This window comes from Lepisma saccharinum, chromosome 2 (assembly GCF_977018435.1).
Source record: "Lepisma saccharinum chromosome 2, izLepSacc3.1, whole genome shotgun sequence".
In the NCBI taxonomy this organism is placed as follows: Eukaryota; Metazoa; Arthropoda; class Insecta; order Zygentoma; family Lepismatidae; genus Lepisma; species Lepisma saccharinum.
This window is the reverse complement of record NC_139230.1, coordinates 171,288,494-171,311,954: the sequence shown is the minus strand read 5'-3', so window position 1 is coordinate 171,311,954 and position 23,461 is coordinate 171,288,494. Positions and strand designations below refer to the sequence as shown.

Here is a 23,461-nt window from a genome sequence, read left to right as displayed (position 1 = left end):
TGAAATATATTTTTGCATATTTCAAATGCTTTTAATTATCAAGCTTTATATGCTTTGTAGTCAAGGGTTCATCATGGCATTAAATTTATAAACACAGGTCGTTAATCAAAGGTGCCTTGAACAAAAAATGAGAGGGTTTCATTAGTGGATAATTGTTACATGATCGGGGCTTTAATATGTTCTTAGCAATTTGTACCAGTGTACTGCATACGGAGCTACTGAACCAACGTCTTGTCATCATCACAATATCCACCTGTTGGATACTCCTTGTCTCGGTAGTTGTATTTGTAACTAACCTGTTCCATGTCACTTTTGTAGTTATTGGTTAGCAATGATTTAGTCACATGAGTATTTTGTAATTTCTTGTTTGTAAAAAAATGTGTAAAAAATTTAAACTAACTTCCTACAAAACCCTCACCCTCACCCATCACCCACACAGAAGCAACCAATATATGTAAAAATGGAAGGAAACTGCATATGAAAGAGCTTATGTATATATGTGTGTGTATGGTGGAGGGGTGGAATAGATAGATATAGTATGTGCAATTAATTTAATTTATAATGTTTTAAGAAACTGTAAATGTGTTGAAATATTTACTTTACCTGCAATTCTATTTACTTTGGTGGATGATGGTACAAGCCATCTAAATTAATAGAATGACAAATGTACAGATAATGGTGTTTCATGTTTGTAGAATAACTGTTTATGTAAAGTATTCATTCTGAAAGCTTAATGTACATTAGGGATGGAACAAATTACTTGGTTGTCGCTGATATACACAAATGAATGTTTTGGTAAACCTACCATTAATTTTACCAATCCAATATATTCCTAAATACCCTGTAACTTAGTTCAAAATTCTGCCATTTTGTTATTAACTTCATGAATTTAAAGGTGTAATTCTTGAGCTTGATTTTGTAAAGTATATGTCTTAAATATGCAGTTACCTGTTTACATACATTTATTAAAGAATTCAGATCCTTGGAACAATTGAAATTTTGGTCAAGATTTGTTGAATATCATGTATTAGAATTGGTAAGTCAGCAGCTCTCTCATAACTTTCCATCCCTACTGTACATCATGTAGTTTAGATGCTACGTAATTAACTTAGAGGCTTCTAGACATGCTTATTAACCCATTAAGAGTGAAATTTTTAATTTGTAATATTTGCAAACTTATCGTAAAGGTAATATAATAGTGATGTTTCACGTTTCCTCATTGCAAATTGAATTGTTTCTGCCAATTGATTTTGAAGGACCACTACCTTCATTAAATGAGGTTATGGCATCTGGGAGAGATGGTATTGCAGGACAATGCAAGCCAAGAAAAACGCACCTCATCACTGCCAGATGGAGAAAATGGAAGTACTACTCTCCGGTAACAAAGCAGTGATACACTACCATCTACATCCCACATGCCATAACCTCGGTTAATTATGTTAATGGTCCTTAAAAATTAACAAGAAGAAACCATTCAATTTGCAATGCATAAACATGAAGCAACACTTGTGTAATACTAAAACCTCTTTACCACTGCCATAGATAGCCCTTTGTAAGTCCTCATAAGAAAATTTAATTGCTGCCAAAATTTTGAAAAACAGTCTGTAAAAAAAATAGGATGCTGGGACATAATGGTTTCATGTTCAGTTAGTTGAGTTGATGGACAAGTATTTTGTAATGACGTTCTTAGGTTATGAATGCTTTTATATTTCATCCCTGTGTTCTGCTTGAAATGTATCTGTAGATCCAACATGGCGAGGATAATTGGGTAGCTGCTTAAAAGGAACAGTAACTGTCTCTAGTCAGAACTCCTGATAATAATAGTGGTGGTACATGATGATTAAAAATCTGCTTTGAACACCATAGTTGTTTAGTTTCCCTTGTCCAATATACTGTACTGCTGTGCATGTGGTGTACATTCAAAGCCATATCTTCAATATGCTGTCTTTCCCACAATTGAAGTAAAACATGAATAAATATACATCTGATCTGCACAAAGTGGGAAAATAAAAATGATTTGGGGCTGTAGTTAGCATAATGTTCGATCATTGTTTCATCATGGGTCAGACATCCAATGTACCCCATTCTGGATGAACTTTGAATCACCCATTGTTGTGTATTCATTTACTTTATCATCTTCATTATTCTCAACATGGTATAATGTGGCGAAATTTGTAACAATAACTGTCACATCTGTATCCTTCATGTCATTTATAGTCCTTCTTTAGAAATCTTTTCATTGGTGAAGACATCATTATTGTAATAAATAACTTCATACTGAATTGTTCAGTGTTCTCAACTATGAAGAAGTCCTGTATTTTGCATACTGTAAGTCCTATTCAGTTTCCTCTGTAGACAAGCCCATTGAGTGTGCCCAATGTATATGAAAGCCAGAGATTGGAACTAATCTCCCAGGTTGAATTTCTGGCCCCTGCGTAGGTGTTCTTTGTATATGTACCTTCATCCTTTTTATAAAACTACCATTCATTCTCACCATCACACTTATCTAAAAGTGTCAGTAAAGGAACAAAATAAGACAAATACAAGTTCTTCCTGATAGAAAGCCTAGGAATTTTTATAAGAGGATTGGGGGGTGGGGGGTGGGGGGTGACTGTTTAGCATTTTGAATATTTTACCTGTAGTCAGTACTATACTTGATCTTTTCACATTCCCAGGAAAACTGGATCAGATATCCCCTACCAACTCAATTCCAGGCATGCAACAGACTACTAATTTCTATCACAATAACTAGAGGTACATATTTTTGGTAAATAGAAAGGCAAAATTTCGGTACAAAAGCTGAGTCAATTTCAGATTCAAAAGTGGTAATTAAATGAAATTTCGCTGTTATAGCGGTGGAAAAGTGGCATATAAAATGACATTTTGGTTTTAAAAATGTAAATATAATTCCAAATTTGATTTTAAAACTGCACTTACTACACAAAATAAACATATCACTTCTAATAGCACATTAAATCATTACCAGAATATTATGTTTATTCCTGTATAAAGGGGTCCATTTTTGCTTCTCAAATATTTACAGCAGAATTAAGCAGTTTTCCGTGAACTCTCAGGATAATTCTGACTTCAGAAAGTGTCGCATTTGTATATAAACGGTAAATTTCATGTTTAAGAGTATATTTCGCATTTTGCAGTTCATTTCGCATTATTTCGTGACAAGACAGGTTAGGAAAGTGCACCTCACACCTTTCAGAAACATGAAAAATTAACATTACAATGTGTTATTTCACATTTCGTGTTTTCGTCAAAAACGAAATATGCATGCCTCTAACAATAACTAATGGTGGAAACATGTAATTGTTTGGTCAACACTCTGATGAAGTTGGTGATAATCTGATAAACAATCAATGATACCTCAGCATCCCATAAATAGGACATACCTCAACAGACATTCATTAATGAGATTGTGCATTCTCTGAAAGTAAACACTCCTCAAGATATTTCAAAATATATACAAAACATGATTTAATGTTCACAATATATTTTGTGCAAAATAGAAGATTCTAATTGTTAATCAGACGTAACACAAAAATTACATTGCAATAACTTCTCATCTTTTGCAGATTACATGTGGCAAACTAGCACCTAAAATTCAAATTTACAGGAGAAACTACAGGGTGGGCCAAAAGTCAGGTGACAGCATTGTCATAGGAAAGGCTGGTGTGTTGGAGGTCCACTTTGGCTACATATGATGTTTGGGGGAGGGGCAAACCCAAGGACACATGTGACCACCCCGGGCACCATCTTGGAATCTGCCATCTTGAACACAACTTAGGTTTCTTAAATGGAACCATAGGCATGAGGCATATCATTTCCAATTGTTTTTTCGTCAGGAGTTCAATGCCGCAAACCGTTTTGTCTTATCGTGAACCTTTTCCTAATTATGGCCTGTTTTATCTTTGCAGGTATCACCGACTGAATAATGGTGCTGACGACCGAAGAACGTGTGGAGATCATCCTCATGTGTAGAAATCTGAGCTCGCATGTGGTGGCTGCAGAGTTTAATGCATTACACCCCGATAGGAGCCAATTTCCCACAATGGTGTGGCCAAACTCATCAGCAGATTCCGAAATACGGGATCTGTGGCCGATAAAGCATGCAGTGGTCGCCCGAAAACTTCAACATATGAGGCAACCACTGTCGCTGTCCTCACATCCTTCTCCAAAAGCCCCCAACGTAGCACCAGACGTATCACCCTTGAATCTGGAGTTAGCCGAACATCCATACGTAGGATACTTGCCGTTGAAAAGTGGCACCCATATAAAATTCAGATGCACCAGCATCTGACAGAGGGCGATCCTGACCGTCGGGTACAGTTTGCCGAATGGGTGATGGAGGAACCGGAGACTAACCCGGATCTCCCCTTGCAGGTGTTGTTCTCCGATGAGGCACCTTTTTATGTAAACGGAGAAGTGAACAAACAAAACCACCGTTACTGGAGTGACAACAACCCACACTGGATTGATGCATCGCGGATCGTTGCTTCCGAGAAGGTTATGGTATGGTGTGGTATTTTTGGCACAAGGATCATTGGCCCATTTTTCATCTTCGGCACGCTGAACGCCGACCACTACCAACAACTGTTGGATGAGGAGATTTTTCCGTCGGTTTTTGTCGGGAGGACTGTTCGGAATCTGCTGATGAGTTTGGCCACACCATTGTGGGAAATTGGCTCCTATCGAGGTGTAATGCGTTAAACTCTGCAGCCACCACACGCGAGCTCTGATTTCTACACATGAGGATGATCTCCACACGTTCTTCGGTCGTCAGCACCATTATTCAGTCGGTGATACCTGCAAAGATAAAACAGGCCATAATTAGGAAAAGGTTCACGATAGGACAAAACGGTTTGCGGCATTGAACTCCTGATGAAAAAACAATTGGAAATGATATGCCACATGCCTATGGTTCCATTTAAGAAACCTAAGTTGCGTTCAAGATGGCGCCCGGGGTGGTCACATGTCTCCTTGGGTTTGCCCCTCCCCCCAAACATCATATGTAGCCAAAGTGGACCTCCAACACTCCAGCCTTTCCTATGACAATGCTGTCACCTGACTTTTGGCCCACCCTGTACTTATGGAACAGAGTTTCGTTAGACTTTTGAAAGCTCCCTTTGTTCAACTTATTCAGCCGGTAAATCGTGTATTTCTCGACATTAATTTATCTCCGATGCACAAACACTCTTGCCTCCATTACGTTTGACTACGTGAACCAAATGTTCAGTTTGTTCTATGATGTAACCCCCGGTCAGTGTTTCCAAACTTGCCATTGTTTTGCCAGAACATGACAATTTTAACTGTTTGCCTAACCTAACAGAACCTAACCTAACCTAACCTTACCTTGCATGCATGGTTCGTGGGGCTATTTATCAAAGGTTCGTGGGGCTATTTATCAAAGGTTCGTGGGGCTATTTATCAAAGGTTCGTGAGGCTATTTATGAATGGTTCGTGGGGCTATTTATGAATGGTTCGTGGGGCTATTTATGAATGGTTCGTGGGGCTATTTATGAATGGTTCGTGGGGCTATTTATGAATGGTTCGTGGGGCTATCCGTGAATGGTTCGTGGGGCTATCCGTGAATGGTTCGTGGGACTATCCGTGAATGGTTCGTGGGGCTATCCGTGAATGGTTCGTGGGGCTATCTGTGAATGGTTCGTGGGGCTATCCATGAATGGTTTGTGTATTTAGGATTGGTTTGTGGGGCTATCAGTCAATGGGTGTGGGGCTACACGTGCTTGGTTCATGGGGTTTTCAAACCCGGGAAAAAAATACAAAATGAGTATCACGAAAGTAGGTATTTTTCGGTGAAGAAGGTTGCAACACTACAAACCCACTGATCATCAACAACGCTAGTCAAGATTTCTGCGCCGTATTGTGTGTGAGAGAAACAAACAATAATTACTCGATATGTGGAAAATTGAAGTTATTTTCGTGAAAGAATCGAAATCCCACCTTAAACGATGTTTTGCAATGCATAATAGGTAGGGGCATGCATATTTAGTTTTTGATGAAAAAACGAAATTTGAAAAAACACATTGTAGTGTTAATTTTTCATGTTTTTGAAAGGTGTGAGATGCATTTTGTGACCATGTTTTGTCACGAAATAATGCGAATTGAACTGCAAAAACCGAAATTAACTCTTAAACACGAAATTTAGATTTTATTCACCGACGTAGCACCTTCTGAGGTCTGAATTATCCTGAGAGTTATGCAATTCCCGGAAAATTGATTAATTCTGCTGTTTATATTGGAGAAACAAAAATTGACTCCTTTACACAGAAATAAATTTAATACTCGGATAACTACATAAATGGCCTATTAGAAGTGAAATGTTAATTCTGTGGAATAAGTGTAGTTTTTAAATCAAATTTAGGATTATATTCACAATTTTAAAACCAAAATGTCTTCTTATATACCACTTTTGATCCAATTTTTCACCGCTATAACACCGATATTTTATTTTATTTACCGCTTTTGATCCCGAAATTGACTCAGTTTTTATACCGAAATTTTGCTTTTTTATTTACCAAAAATATGTGCCTCTAATAATAGGTAAGGACGAATGTAAAAAAATGACTAAATGAACGAGTGAAATGTGTTTTCCCTATACCATACTGTTACAATTATGAGTACTGTTAGGGACATACCTTCCTTAAATCCTAGAAATCCCCATTCATACTAGGGAAACTTCGGAGCACTTCTTTTAATAGGATGCTGGTACTTAATGTGTTGAAGTGGACTGTGTGATTTCTAGGTCTGCTGCAAGGACTTGTGGTACCTGGAAGTCGAGAAACCTCCGGCACCTGGTAGAGTACAACTTGTTAGAGCATCAACACACTCGTTGGAGGTATGCTGGGCTGGTGTGTCATCTGCCGAAGGCTACCTGTTGCAAATACAGAAGTATGATATGCCACCAACCGCTGCAATGACAACACTGCCAGGGGTTTCACCAACAACTCCTGTGATGAAGCCTGCTGTACCAAACCTCCAACAGAGTCCAATCACAGCCCCAACTCATGCAAGGTTTCCATATTCTTCTCCAACATCGATCCGGTCTACAGTTCCTGGTGTTACTGGCTCAGCTACTCTTATGTCACCACCAGTTAGAGGTAAGTAATAAATTTAGTGGACATCTAGGAATTATTGTCACTGGGAATTAGGCAAATTCTGCATGAATATGTAACAGTCATACAGGGTCTGTCCAAATAGTATCGGGACTACATTCAGGAAAAAAGAAATATTGCAGATACGAGGGTGTACCGAAAACAAACCAGATTTTTTTTTTTAAAAGCAATGTTTTTTTTTTGTTTTTTGTTACAAGCTTATTACCTTTAAAGTACTCTCCATGACACTTAATATATTTGTCCAATCTGTGATTCCATTCTTGGAAACATTTTTTAAACTCATCTGTTGTGATGGCTGACAGCTCCTTCCTAGTTTTTTGTTGTTTTTTTTACCTCTTCTACGTCATCAATTCACTGTCCCTTCAGGCCCCTCTTCACTTGGGGAAACAAAAAAAAAGTCGTATGGAGCAAGGTGAGGTGAGTAAGAGGCGTGGGGCAAGAGAGTCATGCTGTTTTTTTTTGCCAAAAACTTGCACTCGGAGCTCTTTCAAAGCACGGCATGTTTCCTCTCTACACTCTTTTTACTGGTCACTCAGATTCTGAGGCACAAATTTCGCAGCGACCCTTCTCATTCCCAAATCTTCCGTTAAAATCCGCTGAACTGAGCTCCAAGATAGTCCAGATAACTTCCCCAGCTCTTCAATGGCCCGTCGTCGGTCTTCGAGCACAAGTTCACGAATTTTATCGACATTTTCGTCTGTTCTGGAAGTTGACGGACGTCCAGAACGGGGTTTGTCGTCAATTGACATGTCACCTTTCTTGAAGCAAGAAAACCACTTGTACACTTGAGTTTTCCCCATAGCGCTGTCCTTGTAAGCTGTGCTCAACATCACAACCGTTTCTGTGGCATTTTTCCTGAGCAGAAAACAAAATTTCACAGCCACACGCTGTTCTCTTAAATTGGCCATCACAAAAAACGAGGTGCGAGCGAAACTGCTTTTACGAAAAAAATCACCGTGACCAGAGACAACCTTCCCTGGCGAAGCCACTGGGTGCACTGAACTCACAAAGAGTTTCTAGATGCTTTCCTGGTGGAAAAATTCATACTACGGAATCTCCGCCCATCACAGCGTTATTCCGGTTTCTTTTGGGTACACCCACATATATGTACACTAGGTTAAAATTCTTCAAAATAAGATCCTTCTGCATCAATACAACATTGCCAGCACTCCTGCCATGCTTGGTATGCCCCTTGGAAGTCTGCAACCGGAATCTCCTTCGGGCACTGCATCGAAGCTGCTTGCACTCTTACCACCGTCCCATAATGATGTCCTTTCAGGCTCCGTTTCAGCCGAGGGAAGGGAAAGAAGTCGGGCTGGCCTAGGGAACATACTCGAACACCCATCTATCATGACCGGTTATCACATTGTCCAAAAAATCAGGCTCAAGCTCTACACGTTCCAACAGTTTGTTACAAATCGACACATGGGTTTCCTTCTGTTGTCTGGACAAAATCTTTGGAACCAATTTGGCACACACTTTCTTCATTTGAAAATTATCTGACACAATTGAATGCACACTGGATTTTGGTAAATTCAACGTTTCCGCTGTCATTGTACCACTAAGATGTCGATCAGAGTCCAAGAGTTCTTTCACTTTTGCCAAATTTTCCTCATTTCGGCTTGTTAATAATTGTCCTGTACGTTGCTCATCCTCAACGTCTCCCCTTCCTTAAACTTCTTTGCCACTCGAAGACTCGTGTTTTGGACATGGGATCCTCCCTATAGGCTTCAAGGATCATGGCAAGAGTATCAGCACAGGATTTTTTCAGTTTAACACAAAACTAGATCGCATGTTGCTGTTCAATTGTGCACTGCGTCTTGATTCCCGATGACACCACAAAACAACTGCTCACTCCGGATGTGATCCACACAATGCAAAGACAAAGAGCCAACTGAGCCGGGTTGCGTCATATACCTGACATGCTCCACCAACGTCCCTTCCCCTTGGCTAGAAACAATCTGTCCCAATACTTTTTTGGACAGACTCTGTATGTCAGAATTTGTATAGGCTAACCCTAGTGTATATATATATATATATTCATATTTGGTATTTCGTATGTGAGGAAGCTCTTCATTTTATGAAGCATTTAATTCTAGTTATATCCACCACTTTGAAAAATGACCATCAACTCAAAAATTTCACAACTCTGTTACTATGTATCTGATAAGGAAAAAGGAGACAAACGTACACAATATGAAATGTCCTATAATGTGGCTTATTTAGTTTTTATTTCAAACTGAAGAAATTTTTTCTTCTGGATTAAAACTAGTTTTATATTACATTCTTGCATTTCGTAGATACATCCCTGTTCCACATAAATCTTTGAATGCTTTGATATAGTCCTCCACTCATTTGTCCTCTTCTGTTTACCTCCTCATCTACTTCCACTTCTCTCAATTCTGCTTCCTAGATATTTGAAACTCTCCACTACCCTCAACTCTTCCATGTCCATCTTTATTCTTGGTTTATTTCTGGCTCTGTTTCTTGTTATTAACACCTCACTCTTTTCTGCACTGAATTTCATTCCTGCTCTTCTGGTTTCCTCATTCCAACTATCAAGCTGTCTCTGTACTTCTTCTTTCCTGTTCCCCCAAATTACTAAGTCATCAGTGAAGAACAGGGCCTTCATTTTTTCCTCTCCTTTCCCCCCCACCTCTTCGTTAATTGCATCCATTGTAATTATGAGGAGCAGTGGGGAAAGAGCACTTCCCTGTTTTAGTTCATCACTTATACTGAACCACTCCGTTCTTCCCACTGGTGTCTTCACACAGCTCTGGTTGGTCTTGTATGTGCTCTACACACTATCTCTTCCTCGACTCCTTTCTCTCTTAGAGCCTTCCAAACCTTTGTTCTGTCCAAGCGTCTACATTTTCTATATCTAGGAATATCGTATGCCTTTTCTATATCTTGGAATATTGAATATTGATTGATTTTATTGTATAAATAGCAAACTTTGCATATCCAAATGGTTAGCACTCTTGCCTTTGGTATGAGTGGTCTCTAGATTAGATTCCTGGTGAGTGCCCTGAAGACCCAGCTTCATAAGGATAATGGGAGAGCTGCTTTAGAAGAATTAGTAGCAGGTTCTGGCCTAGAAGGCCAAGGACTGTGATGACAATGTGTGACCCAGTGAAGAGCTGTTTGGCAGGCTGTGGCCAATAAAGGCCTGTTGTGCAGAGCATTTAGAAGAGTATGTATACTGAAATGATCTAAAGTACAAGTGATTTAAAGAAATAAAGTATGTTCTGGGACCCAAGTTTAATATGTTACTTTTTACTGTTACAGGTACAGCAAATATCCTAAGAGTAAGAAGCCCTAGTGTCGGATTAACTAGTCCTCAGGGGATTCGTGTTGTTAGCCCAGCTGGTGCCAGTCAGATTGGAACTCCGACAGTAACGTCTGCTGTGAACCCTGCAGGTTCTCCAGTAGGCAGCAGTGGCACATCTACCGTACAGATCACAAAAACAAGTCCGTCTATAGTTACAAGTCCATTGTCGCCTCAGTCCCAGATGACAGGGATACAAGCACTTGCAGCAGCCGCAGCAGCTACCCAGAAAATCAGCACTACTGGAACTCTGTCTTCCAGCAGCACTGTTACGTCTCCCAGCATTCGTATTGTTCACTCTCCTCTGCAGGGTGTTAAAGTTGCAACAGGTTCTTCTCCCGGTAAGATTACATCGCCATGGGCAGTGCAGGGTGGCATGCAACAAATTACTTTGAATACAGGGTGGCAACAGCCTGGAAGGAATGGTTTGATTATTTTATGTATTTTTGAATAGGTTAAGGTGATGAGAATGAATGAGGAAATGACCCAAGACCTTTTGGTATGCAAACCACTCCTCCAGACTCTGTTACGGTATTGTTTGTTACTAACATAATGTCTTCATTGCTACATAAGTGAAACAACCAAGTAAGGCAAGGAAATTTCAAAGGATCTGTCCAAGAAGGGAGCAGATGATAATGCAAGGAACACTTTTGTTTTCTCTCATCCTTTAGTAGCTGATAACATGGTCTAACTCTATTTTTTTAAAAAAAAAACCAACCATTCACATTGTGCTGCAACTAAAAATGCCAACTGAAGATGAGAACAAAGTAATGTAAGGTGACATTTAACATTTCAGATGTTCTCATACTTCATGTGCTGATATCTGAAAAGCTGCCCAAACCAGGGCTGTGCTGTAAGTGGGTCATCTACTTTTGAAGCAAACATAATTTGCTTGTCTAATTTTGAAGGAGGTCCTATTGTTTCCACCTTGCATATGATGCTCATACATATCCTTGGTTTTTCATGTACTACTGAATTGATTGAAAGAGAAAGTTTTCTCTGTGCACAACTACTTTCTTTTTTAACACACATGGACACACAAGCATGGTTTAATGGAAGTGATAAAAACAAAGAAAAACTGTAGTTGAACTGTGTGGCTCAGAGAAGCAGAAGTTGTGTGAAAAATATCTGCTGTATCCAATTCCTACTGCAGTGACCACAGACCATGCTACAAATGTATGTTCATCATAAATGTTTGTGCCAAGTAATTTGTTGTGATTTTGGTTGGGGCCACCTCATTAGCATGGTGGTTAATGCTGTCACCATGTAATCAAGGGATCCCATGTTTAGTTCTTCTTTGGCCACATCACAGTGGTTTGCAATCCACTTTAAACTGTAACTCTAGTCCTGATAACTAGACCTCAGATTTTAGGTTTTTAACCTATTTTTTTTCCTCTAAAGGTATATAAGAAATAATAAGTTATGTCAGCATTTTGTTAAAAAATACAACTACTGTTGGAAGTTTTATAGTGCCTAAAAAACTATTTTGCTTGTTATATTTTAGGTTTATGTGCCTAAATCAAACCCTTTTTTTAGGTTTTTATGTATTAAGGTTTTACAGGATTTTTATGTTATACAGAGGCATTTGTTTATTTGGTCACGAAAAAATTCAATGATGAACGTGTTTGAAACATACTCTCTGTTGATTTCCCTTCCTCCAAGTCCATGGTGATTTTTCAAAGCTCTAAATGAAGCAAAATGTCTGGTGCCACTGTTACCTGTACAATCCAAAGTAGTCTGATCTGTGTGGTCTTGCTCATTTTCGCGTCACTTTGAAGGGGTCCTGGGTTCGATACCTGGTGGAGGCACAAGTTGTACGGATCCCACTTTAAACTGTAGGTCCAGTCCCGATTAGCCTTACTGTGCATAAAGTGGACTTAAAACATCAAATCAATCAATCAATCAATCAATCGCATCACTTTGGTGCTTTGTGGCATTCATGCCTTGCAAACTAACATTTCAGCATTGAAGTTTGCACCACTGACTATGTGCTTGTTGAAATATTATTTTCAGCATATAAGATGATCCCCACAGACAAAATTGCAAGTTTGACTCTGGATAACATGGATAAAGATTTTTGCCTAACTGTACGGCTAAGAGTGGATTTTAATAACAAATTTCCAATGGTAAGTTCTGCCATCGCCATAGGGTTAGGCAACACACACAACGTTATGCAAGGTAGTGTGTATTTCAGGATATAGGTGTCCCATTTTTATTTTTAGAACCTATTTTAGGGTTTTTAGAGCCTATTTTAGGGACCTAAAAGCACACTTTTTAGAACCTTTAAATTATCTGAGGTCTACTGATAACCTAACCAAGCATAAAAGAGGGCTTAAAATATAAACTCTTAGAAAGATTATGGATCGAAGTGGCAAGCAGGAAGTCACAAGTGACACTTGTCACTTTAAAAGAAACTTTCAGAAATAATTGCAACTTTTTGTACTGGGCTGACATTGCCAGCTACACATATTGTTTGCTTCATTTGTGTCACTTGGACTGGGCCATTTTGTCAGTAGCGTACATCATGTTGCCATGGTCTGTTGATTGCACATGCATTCTGCAGGCTCAGTGTGAGATCTCCTTAGTCATCACATTTTTTACCTGTGTGCTTCATTCTGCTGTAATTCGGAGCTCGTCAATTTGCATGCAATTAAGGCCAATTTTTCATCAGAACAAAAATAATGAGCTGAAAACAATTAAAAGCATTTACATGTGGCATGCATGGTGGAACTGCCCCTGACCTTCCCACTACTACTGTTTTGTTGTACTCAAGTAATTCATTTTCCAATTTCTGTTTTTTGAGCAAATTTTCTTTGAACCAAAGGTTCAGTTTGGATTTACCCACATGAGCACAAAGGTGAACTTAAAAATGCCTTGGCCAGAAGTGTCAGTTCCTTTCCTTTTTGCACAAGCTCCTCTCCTCCCTTCCTGCCCTACATTATAGCATGTGCCTCATTTAGGGTTTCAAAATTTGACACTAGTGAACAAATAACCATTTGAGCAGCTCAAAACAGAAATATGGAGTGTGTCAATGTAAATGCACTTCTCGTCAAGGAAAAATGGAACTGGAGAGTTGAAGGTGGTTGTAATTTGAGTAGCATTGAAATGAATCAAGCTAGCAACCACAGTTGTGGTTCTCCAAGCATCTGGAAATATTAAATCATTGCAGCCACTCATTTGCAGAGCTTTTATTAAGGCTGCCAATCAGAGCAAAATTTGATCACGTGAAGATAATCTGAGAGTTTGGTGAAGGAAAGTCTTTCGTGTGTCATTTCAGTGTGTTGATGTGCATTACACAACATATGTGATTAGCCAATAATGAAAAACCTTATTACTGTATTACCAACGTATTAAATGTTTGATATATTTAGTTGAAGAAAATATTTGTTTATGGATGAATCCTGCAAATCTCGTGTATGAATATACATTCCAGAGTTCATTAAAAAGCTTGTTGAGCATGCCTGGATTACCATATTTTCTTTCGAGCTAATTTCTAGTCCATACTTTTCTTTTAATTTTAATTTTTAATAAGAGCAGTGGCTATACATCTACAACATTCATCAAATCATTTGTTCATCTTTATAACTTGTCTGCTCTGCACAATGCCTTGTGGTAACAAATGTATACCGACAAGTATAGTAACAATTATTGTGTGAGGCAAAAAGTAGCAGGTGAGCCAGTACCATACAACTAGTCCAAGTCCAACTGGGAAATCCAGCAGAAAATCTAACCATGTGTGATTCAGGTTTTACTTCCATTGTACGATTGCTGCAATTTTTGTAGTGAAGAGATAGATCCTTCTCTCCAGTCTTGTGTAAAAGTAACTGCTCCATGTACAATTTTATCTTTCTCCTGTTGCCACCCTGTAGCTATGTAAGTATTGCATTGCAATCACCAGTATATCCAGAGTTTTTCTTTAAAGTTTCATAGATTTAATTTATCCACAATATCAGTGTACAAGTAATGTAAATCGCTTATTTTACATAATTCTCGGGTTGTTCGGACTCCTCAAAAATATGTCTGCCAACATTAGCTTAAATTAGATTTATTTTCTAAGATTCTTTTATTTCAGCTCATTGTAAACAATAGTTCTGTATTTCGTAATTTGTTAAATTTCTACCTTTTTAGGTTAATTTGTGAAACTCACTCTGTTCGTGGTAAGATTATACAGCGCTTGACCATTTAAAAATCAAATTGATTTTCAATAATTACACAAATGAATCTAAAAATAGAGGGTGACCTGTAATTAGACATATTCCCTGAAAGGTGTTAAAGTAGAGGCAATTTGCAATAAATTTGACCATATGATACTCCATCCGAAAATTAGTAGTTTTCGAGATAATCAAATTTCTATTGTTTTTTTAAATGACAATTTTCCACATAAAAATGCGAATTGAGAAAAAAAAACAGCTCATTGTATGGCACATATTTCAGCGTTTTCTGATAACTAACAAATAAGTGGTTGGTTGGAAAAAGTTTGTCCCAAATAACAATCACATGTAAGTAACGGGTGGGTCTAAACTTACAAGTGATGATAAAAAAATGCACTCTTAGTTTACTTGGCAATGTATTAATAACAAAAATGGTATGACGTGAAGCGTACAAATTACTTAAATTACTTCTTTGAGTCATCTGCTATCCAACAAGGTACAAATGTTGCTAACATTCACATTTGTGTACAAGAAATAATACTTCATTCATCTTATATGAATGGAATCAATGAACAATACAATTAAAGAACATTACATGTCTTGTTCAAAGTGGGCACCTCTGTTACGAATGCAGGCATGCAGGTTTTTACGGACATTTGTTCTCTTAACTCGTGATGTGATGGTGTCCTTGATGTGTTGGCCAGCTGTTAAGATCCTCTCCCTGAGCTCTTCTTGTGAGTTTACCGGTGTCTTGTAAACTAAGTCTTTCATGTGGCTCCAAATGTAAAAGTCGCAAGGCGTCAAATCGTTCGGGGGATCGAACTGGGCAGCCATCATGCTGGTAAATCATGTCACATCTTGTAGCTAGAGGTACATCCTCCAACAACATTGCCATCTCGTTCCTCAAAAAATGTTCATAAGTGATGCCATTTAAGATTTGGGGCAGGAAAAATTGCTCAATCGAATGATTGTTGATGATGCACATCCATACTTCTGCCTGGGCGTGCAACAGTGGCTGGATGAAATTTACCCAAAGTATGGATTAGCCGAGGTGGCCCGATTCCCTGGCCGGCTTGATCCCTCAATTTGACGCCTTGCAACTTCTACATTTGGAGCCACATGAAAGACTTAGTTTACAAGACACCGGTAAACTCGCAAGAAGAGCTCAGGGAGAGGATCTTAACAGCTGGTCAACACATCAAGGACACCATCACATCACGAGTTAAGAGAACAAATGTCTGTAAAAACCTGCATGCCTGCATTCGTAACAGATGTGCCCACTTTGAGCAAGACGTATAATGTTCTTTAATTGTATTGTTCATTGATTCCATCCACATGAAGATGAATGAAGTATTATTTCTTGTACACAAGGAAGTAATTTAAGTAATTTGTGTCATACCATTTTTGTTATTAATACATTGCCAAGTAAACGAAAATTGGATTTTTTTATCACCACTTGTAAGTTTAGACCCACCCGTTACTTACATGTGATTGTTATTTGGGACAAACTTTTTTACAACCAACCACTTATTTGTTAGTTATCGGAAAATGCTAAAATATGTGCCATACAATGAGCTGTTTTTTCTCAATTCGCATTATTATGTGGAAAATTGTCATTTAAAAAAAAAAACAATAGAAATTCGATTATCTCGAACTACTAATTTTCGGATGGAGTATCATATGGCCAAATTTATTACAAATTGCCTCTACTTTAACTCCTTTCAGGGAATACATCTAATTACAGGTCACCCTGTATAGTAAAACAAAACTTGTACATTGATATTGTAGTGTTAATTTGTTTTTATTGTTCTGACACATGTACCTACATTGGAGCCTTCATTGTGCATTCTGCAGTAGCCTATTCCAGGAAAATATAAAATCTGGAAAATAACCGTAAGCTTTTCTAGTGGCCAAAAAGTTAACCTGTAATGCAGGTAAATGTCCAATCAAGGTTTCATTGTATTTAGCTTGATATTGTAGGAATAAATACAATTAAAAATAAAGTATATTTGTGAAAAACTTTAATGCATGGAAAACTGGGTTTTCAAAGGGTTACTGCAAGAGAATTCCTCAATTTGTTACATATTGCATGTATGGCATGAGGCTCGCAGTAATAATATATAAGTGTTCAAAAGTGTAATTCACCAACATCCATGAACAATACCTGCAAGAACTCCATGGTGCAACAATGTTCTGAGAGCCAGTGCCTGCCGTTTGAGCACTCCATTGCCATGCTTTTCTGGCTTTCAGGACTGCAGCTCAGTACTTGTTCTTTTTCAAGCTCCCCATTTGTGCTTGTGATGTTGTCAACACTGAAATTCTGTGGACTTCCACCAGAAATCATACCCAGGACAAGAATTAATTTTAATTGTTTTCGAAGAAACAACATGCCTTCTCTAATGCTGGGATTTTGATGCATTTGCATTATTTTTTCAATACATTGCTCAGAGAGGTTCATGAGTTTCATGCTATAAGGAGCCAAAGTATATTCGATGGGGAATTTTTTTGTCAATTTTGCAGGATATTGCATTTGTCAGAGGGTTTCATGGTATTTTAGTGTATTTTTAAACATTTTTTTATGTTTCACAAGAGAAGAGATAGTGTTTTTATTCTTAAAAAGCACTGAGAACATCAACTTTGGTTCCAGGGAACCTGGAAAATCCTTCTCTCTTCCCTTCTGCAACCAGTATGGATGAGAAGGAACTTGCCCAAACCAGTATAAACTTGACTCAGAACACCACCTGAGTCTCAAGTCTAATGTCTTCAGAAGTGTGCTTTAAACTCCCAAAACAAGAACACAAAAATTCTCAGAATACAAAAGACATTGTTGTTAGTGATGCATTGCAATGCAGGACTGGTGAAATGAACATGTAAATTTGTTGTAAAAGAGCATTTTTAGGGCATTGTTGCATTTTTTACAGAGCATTTTTTTTGTGCCTTAAAATCCTAGCTCTGCCCAAAGACATTTCTGCACACAATTTTGAAAGGTGCACCAAGTAGCAGGACAGTCTGTGCTTGATATACGTGATACACATAATTTCACTGGATGCCTATTCTATTGGCTGTCAATTTGTCAAATGATGTGGTTGAGTATATAAAGGAAGCTCATCTTTCACTGTCCTTTTCACAAAACATAACCCATTGGTTGACCAGTGAACTAATTTTGCAGTGGAAATTGACCATGAAACTTGGTGAGATACTCTCTTGAACACAGTTTTATTACCGTGAATCTTGTGTCACATGTATAAGTGAAAGTGGGGAGTAATTTTGTAGTAATGCTGTGTTGTTCTTTGTTCACTGGCTCCTTTTTGAAGCCCTGCATTTTCCACTAATTCTAAATGAAGAGTTAGACAAGGGCATACACAATTTCACAAACAGGCCATGCATTATTTCTTGCACATAGGAAAAGTAAAGATTGTGGAAGTGCCTTTTTACATGGAATTTTTAGTTTAACAAAAGGTAATTTCCCAAATTTTGTTTTGGTGTGATACATGTATTTAAATTGTATGTACATTGTAAATAGTTTCTTCCCATTATGTTGGTAAAAGGGAAAAAATATTTAATTTTTACATTTTCAGTTGCAGATTAACAATTTTCTTTTTTTTAAGAGGTAATAATTTTCTTTCTTTTAGTAGGGACAAAATTATTCAAACTAGGTCTCTGTTGTACGAGTGAATGTCCTTGGATTGATCCAAAAATATGCTCAGTCTACCCATCTCCACTGTGTTCCTATCCTCATTACCACTATGTAGCCTACAAACAAAAAATATCCAAATCATTAAAGAAGCAGTTGGCTGGTAAATAAAAATGATCAGCAACGTATGACAGCTAGATCAGCAACGTATGACAGCAGTGAAAAATTTGACTCATTTTTTTGCATTACAATAGACCACACATTTATGATTAATATAAGATCATGATTGTGGTACAAAACTGGCAGATTTCAGGGTCAAAGTAGTATATAAAATGGCATTTTGGTGTTAAAATGGTGAATATAATCCTAAATTTGATTTTGAAACTATACTCATTACACAAAAGCATTTCCCTTTAGGGTAGTCCATTTTTTGGTTCTCCAATATTTACAGCAGAATTAACCAGTTTTCCGTGATTTGCATAACTCTGGGCATAATTTACTTCTGAAAGTGTTTCATTTGACTAAATTTCATGTTTTAGTTGATTTTGCAGTTCATTTCGCACCATTTTATGACAAAACATAATAGGAAAATGCATCTCACACCTTTCAGAAACATGGAAAATTGAAGTTGCAGTGTGTTATTTCAGGTTTCGTGTTTCCACCAAAACAAAATATCAGTCTCTTGTCATCTTTCTCACCACATCTTGCTTGTTCATCATCCTCACTTAATCTCGCTCACAGGTCATCATCATTCACACCTTCCTGTATCGGAGATACTCATCCTTACAATCCCCACACATATTTCTATTCCTTATCCCCTCTTGCTTCTCCACCACCTGTGGCTGGTTGCTCAGCACACTCGAATCAGACTGGCTGGTGGCTTGTCACCCCACCCGCTCCCTGTGGTAGCTCATCATCCCCTCCCTGTAGTGGCTTGTTGGTGCCTCTTTACCCTTCTCCAGCTGGTGGTTCATGATTACTATCCCCAGCTGGTGGTTTATTAGTTTATCGCCCTTACTTTTTGGCTGGCTGCAGTTAATTTATTATTCAAGAAATACCTGTAACTTCCAGAGTACATGAAACCATAGAATTCGTATATTTGCCTCTAGGGTAAGGGATGACTTTTTGTAAAGACACCCATATGCCAACCTCCTTTCCATGTAGTCCATCCTGGACATTTTGCAGACTGACACCTAGACTTGCAGCCAGTAAAATTACATGTGGGACTTTTGTCGTTCTCATATGTTTGTGATTGTGCTTTCATCCATCTCATCACATTACCATTCATCCTCAGCTTTGCAATGAGCCAAAATGGCAGAAATGCAAAGTAAAGTCAATGATTCATACATTTTATTTTCCTGATGAAACTCCTCTGGCCCCCGCACTATCCCAAACTAGAGCCATAAAAATGCTTTCCATCCTTGAATCCTTCACCCATTCACTTACCACACAGACTTTGATTCATTCAAAAGTAATTACCCAGTTGAAGTGTAATTTTTGCACATTGCAGTGGAGAGGCTAAAATAACTTAGCAATACATAGAGGCACATATTTTTGGTAAATAAAAAAGCAAAATTTTGGTACAAGAACAGTCAATTTCAGGTTCAATAGCGGTAAATAAAATAAAGTTTTGCTGTTAAAGCGATGAAAAAGTGGTATATAAAATGACATTTGGGTTTTAAAAAATGTGAATCCTAAATTTGATTTAAAAACTGCACTTACTACACAAGTGGCCGCGGTGGTTCGATCCCTGGCCGGTTCAAATCCGGGAACTTTTCTAAGGATGGAAGCGGCCCCGGTGCCCACCCAGCGTCGAATAGCATGGGTACCTGGGGGAAACCCTGGGGGGTAAAGGCAGTCAGGGGCATGATGCTGATCACATCACCCCCACTCACGACCTGATCAAGAAAGTGTGGGGCGTTACCCCCTATACGCCTTAATGGCATGGTGCTATGCACAGGGGAGCACTTTACTTTACTTTTTTACTTACTACACAAAATAAACATAGCCCTTCTAATAGCACTTTCATGTCATTAGCATAATATTAAGTTTTTTCCTGTATAAAGTTGTCCGTGAATTGCATAACTCTCAGGATAATTCAAACTTCAGAAAGTGTTGCGTCGGTAAATAAACTCTAAATTTCCTGTTATGAGTCTATTTCACATTTTGCAGTTCATTTCTCATTATTTCGTGACAAAAACGAGTAGGAAAATGCACCTCACACCTTTCAGAAACGTGAAAAATTAACATTACAATGTATTATTTCAAAAACATAATATGCATGCCTCTAGCAATACATAATAAAACTATGTAGTGCTGACTAAAGTGATAAAAAATATATTTCACACCACAAATGATGTAAAATTTGGCACTAAAATGAGTCAAACCGAACCCCATTATGAAGATCAGGGCCTAGTGCTTGTAGTTTGATGTAGTTTGTACATGCCCGCAAGATATATTGACTTGATTGGCATCATGATGATAAGTAACAGAAGCTATTATCTAGTAAGTACAACTGCTAAGAGCTTTTTTTGAATATCCTTTTGCCTGTTTGTTTTATTTTATTTTTTGCAGGTTTAGTGCAACTAGGTAGATATATCAACTGTACTTTTTGTTGCTGGTTTAGTGGGATACCTTTTCATGGTGCCAATCACTGGATGGGTTAAGTGGGTTGAAAAAGTTTTTAATTTTTTTTGTTTTTTGCAGAAAGAATTTTTATTTTTTATTTAGCTTTCATTTATTTTATGTATTATAATTGCATATATGTCCATAAATTAAAGGTTTATAAATTAAATAAATTAATTAAACAGACTTTGAGACTGGCATTTGCCCTGCCTGATAGCAAATCCATGCTGCAGATGTAGTTCTCTGCTACTCTTGACACCTCCAGGGAACATGTGGTGGTGCTAGTAGCAGCAAGATAGCAGGCAGACCCTTGCAGGAACAAGATAGGAATCATACCTCTCCAGGAGTCTATACAGTGTGGGTCGTCCACAGAATACAATGCCTGCACAGGACCATTACCTGACCATGTAGTATGGCAGGGAACCTGAGCAGAGACCGGAGTTCACATGTGACATCAAACAGTAGCTTTATGACTCAATCAACATGGTCTCTATGCTTGTAGGACTGCCAGATTCATTCCCTTGAATCCAGGCCACATTACAGTCCACCTCGCATGGTGCAGGGTTACATAATGTGTGGGCTGACAACCACGAGTGCTGTGGCTTGGATGAGTCCAGGTTCTGTGCAGGGTGACCCCTCGTGCCATGTGTAGATATGGTGGACACATGGAAGTTCATGTATTGAGAACATCATTAATCATGATCATTTTGGAGGTGCTGACATTCTGCTGGGCTCTCATACACCTCTCCATATCTTTTCTAGGGGTTTCGTTATTGGCCAAATATATTGGGATGTGATTAGCAGACAAACGCCAATCTCTTCAGAGGTGCAATGGAACCTGCTTTCCTATTTATGAATGAAAATACAAGTCTCCCGTAGATCATACCTTGTCAATGAGTCCCTGGAATCTCAAGATATCCAGCAAATAGACTGGCCTTCAAGGTCTCCTGATCTCAACCCAATCTATCATGCATCGGATGATGCATTGCAGAACAAAATCCCCTCCTCATTCCCTTCCAGAGCTGCATACAGCATTGTTGCAGGAGTGGGATGCCATTCCTCAGGATTAGCCAATACTCTTTCTCCAGCATGCTACATCATTCTATGACATGCATTGCTGTCAGGGGACATCATATTCCCTATTAATATTTCTGTGAATCAACCATATGTGCTTTTGTGCCAATCACTGTGAGATTACATTTGGTTTTTGTGTTTTCTTAATGTTTTCAATTCTACCACACACATGTAAATCAAATTGGTGCACATTAAATAGCTGTATATGCATGACATGCCATTATCTTTAATTTATGGACATGAGTGTATTATTCAAATGTTTTTACAATTTAGTTTAAATTACAATTAATTTTCGTGATTGTATTATTGCAGCTCTATTTCAGGTCTGTGCAATCACTAATAAACTGGAGTGTGATGCTGGGGGCCATCAGCTCCAAGATTGTGAATGTGTGGGTCCACCTACCCCACACCTACACCTGTGTATCTTCATGCAAAATTTGATACACAGGAGATACATGTTCAATATTTGTGTGTATGTGTGATGCATAATTTGTACATATATTGAAGACAACTACTTCAATTACTTCTCTATTATTTGCAGCAAGTCAAACCGTTAGACTGTCAAATCCTGCGGCCACTGTTCTAAAAGCCAGTACGGGACTTCCAGGACAGCAGGGAAAGCAGATCATTTTACAGAAACAAGCATCTGGATCTTCAGCAGCTGGCCAACCACAAATTGTAACCTTAGTGAAGACAAGTCAAGGAATGACAGTTGCAACTGTAAGTAAATACTGTATAATCCAAGACACTTGACCATGGTGGGTTCACATACCCATAATTAAGTTTCTATTTGAAATTAGTAATTTGTCTGGTGAAGATTATGATTTTTTTATACTATTGGGTAATTTATTTGTAATAAAATAAGTGATATTATCATCTTTGAATTCTTATGCTCATGAAATTAGCAAAATTTTCACTTAAGTTTTAATGGGCTTTGTTTCAGGTGCCAAAGGTGAGCCTTATCCAAGGAAAATCAGGAATAGGTGGCACCCAACAGGTTACTACACTCCAAGGCCATACAACCAAAACAATACCCCAGGGTGCAACAATCGTGAAGTTGGTGAGTGCAAGCACTGCATCAGGTAAGTGTTAGCTTTACATCTTCACTGTAATTTTGTATTGCTATATAATAAATAATGCTGCATTGTGACTTGCATGCTTTAAGTATTCTGACAGGAAAGGAAGACACTTTTCCAAGATTTATGTATAATGTAACATATGAAAATGAGTAAATATATCTTCAATTTGCATAATATCATGCCAAAACCTTTCTCAAAAGCACATGTTTGTACACATTAAGAGGAGACCATTTTATAAATAAAGTTTACATAATTCCTAGACATTCTTAATCTAGGCGTACTTGAGTATAATGAAATACTTTAATATATATCCATGAAGTGTTTCTTTTTTGGTAATTGTGACTGAAGTCAGTGTTATTTTTTTAAAAATATTTGTCTTAACTACTGTCAAAATAATATCTCATGTGTACAATTTCTCAAGCTGT

At 38.1% G+C, this 23,461-nt stretch overlaps 1 protein-coding gene across 4 annotated transcripts in view; it reads left to right on the top strand.

Annotated features, from left to right (window-relative positions):
* The window catches only part of Hcf (Host cell factor), a 157,670-nt gene that overhangs the window by 63,910 nt on the left and 70,299 nt on the right, over positions 1-23,461 (top strand). For all 4 annotated transcript variants that reach the window (XM_083117709.1, XM_083117711.1, XM_083117710.1 and 1 more), the window contains exons 7-10: positions 6,776-7,130; positions 10,434-10,814; positions 22,499-22,677; positions 22,901-23,039. In XM_083117709.1, the coding sequence (XP_082973835.1) occupies positions 6,776-7,130; positions 10,434-10,814; positions 22,499-22,677; positions 22,901-23,039 (1,054 nt within the window). The remainder of the gene's footprint in view (positions 1-6,775; positions 7,131-10,433; positions 10,815-22,498; positions 22,678-22,900; positions 23,040-23,461) is intronic.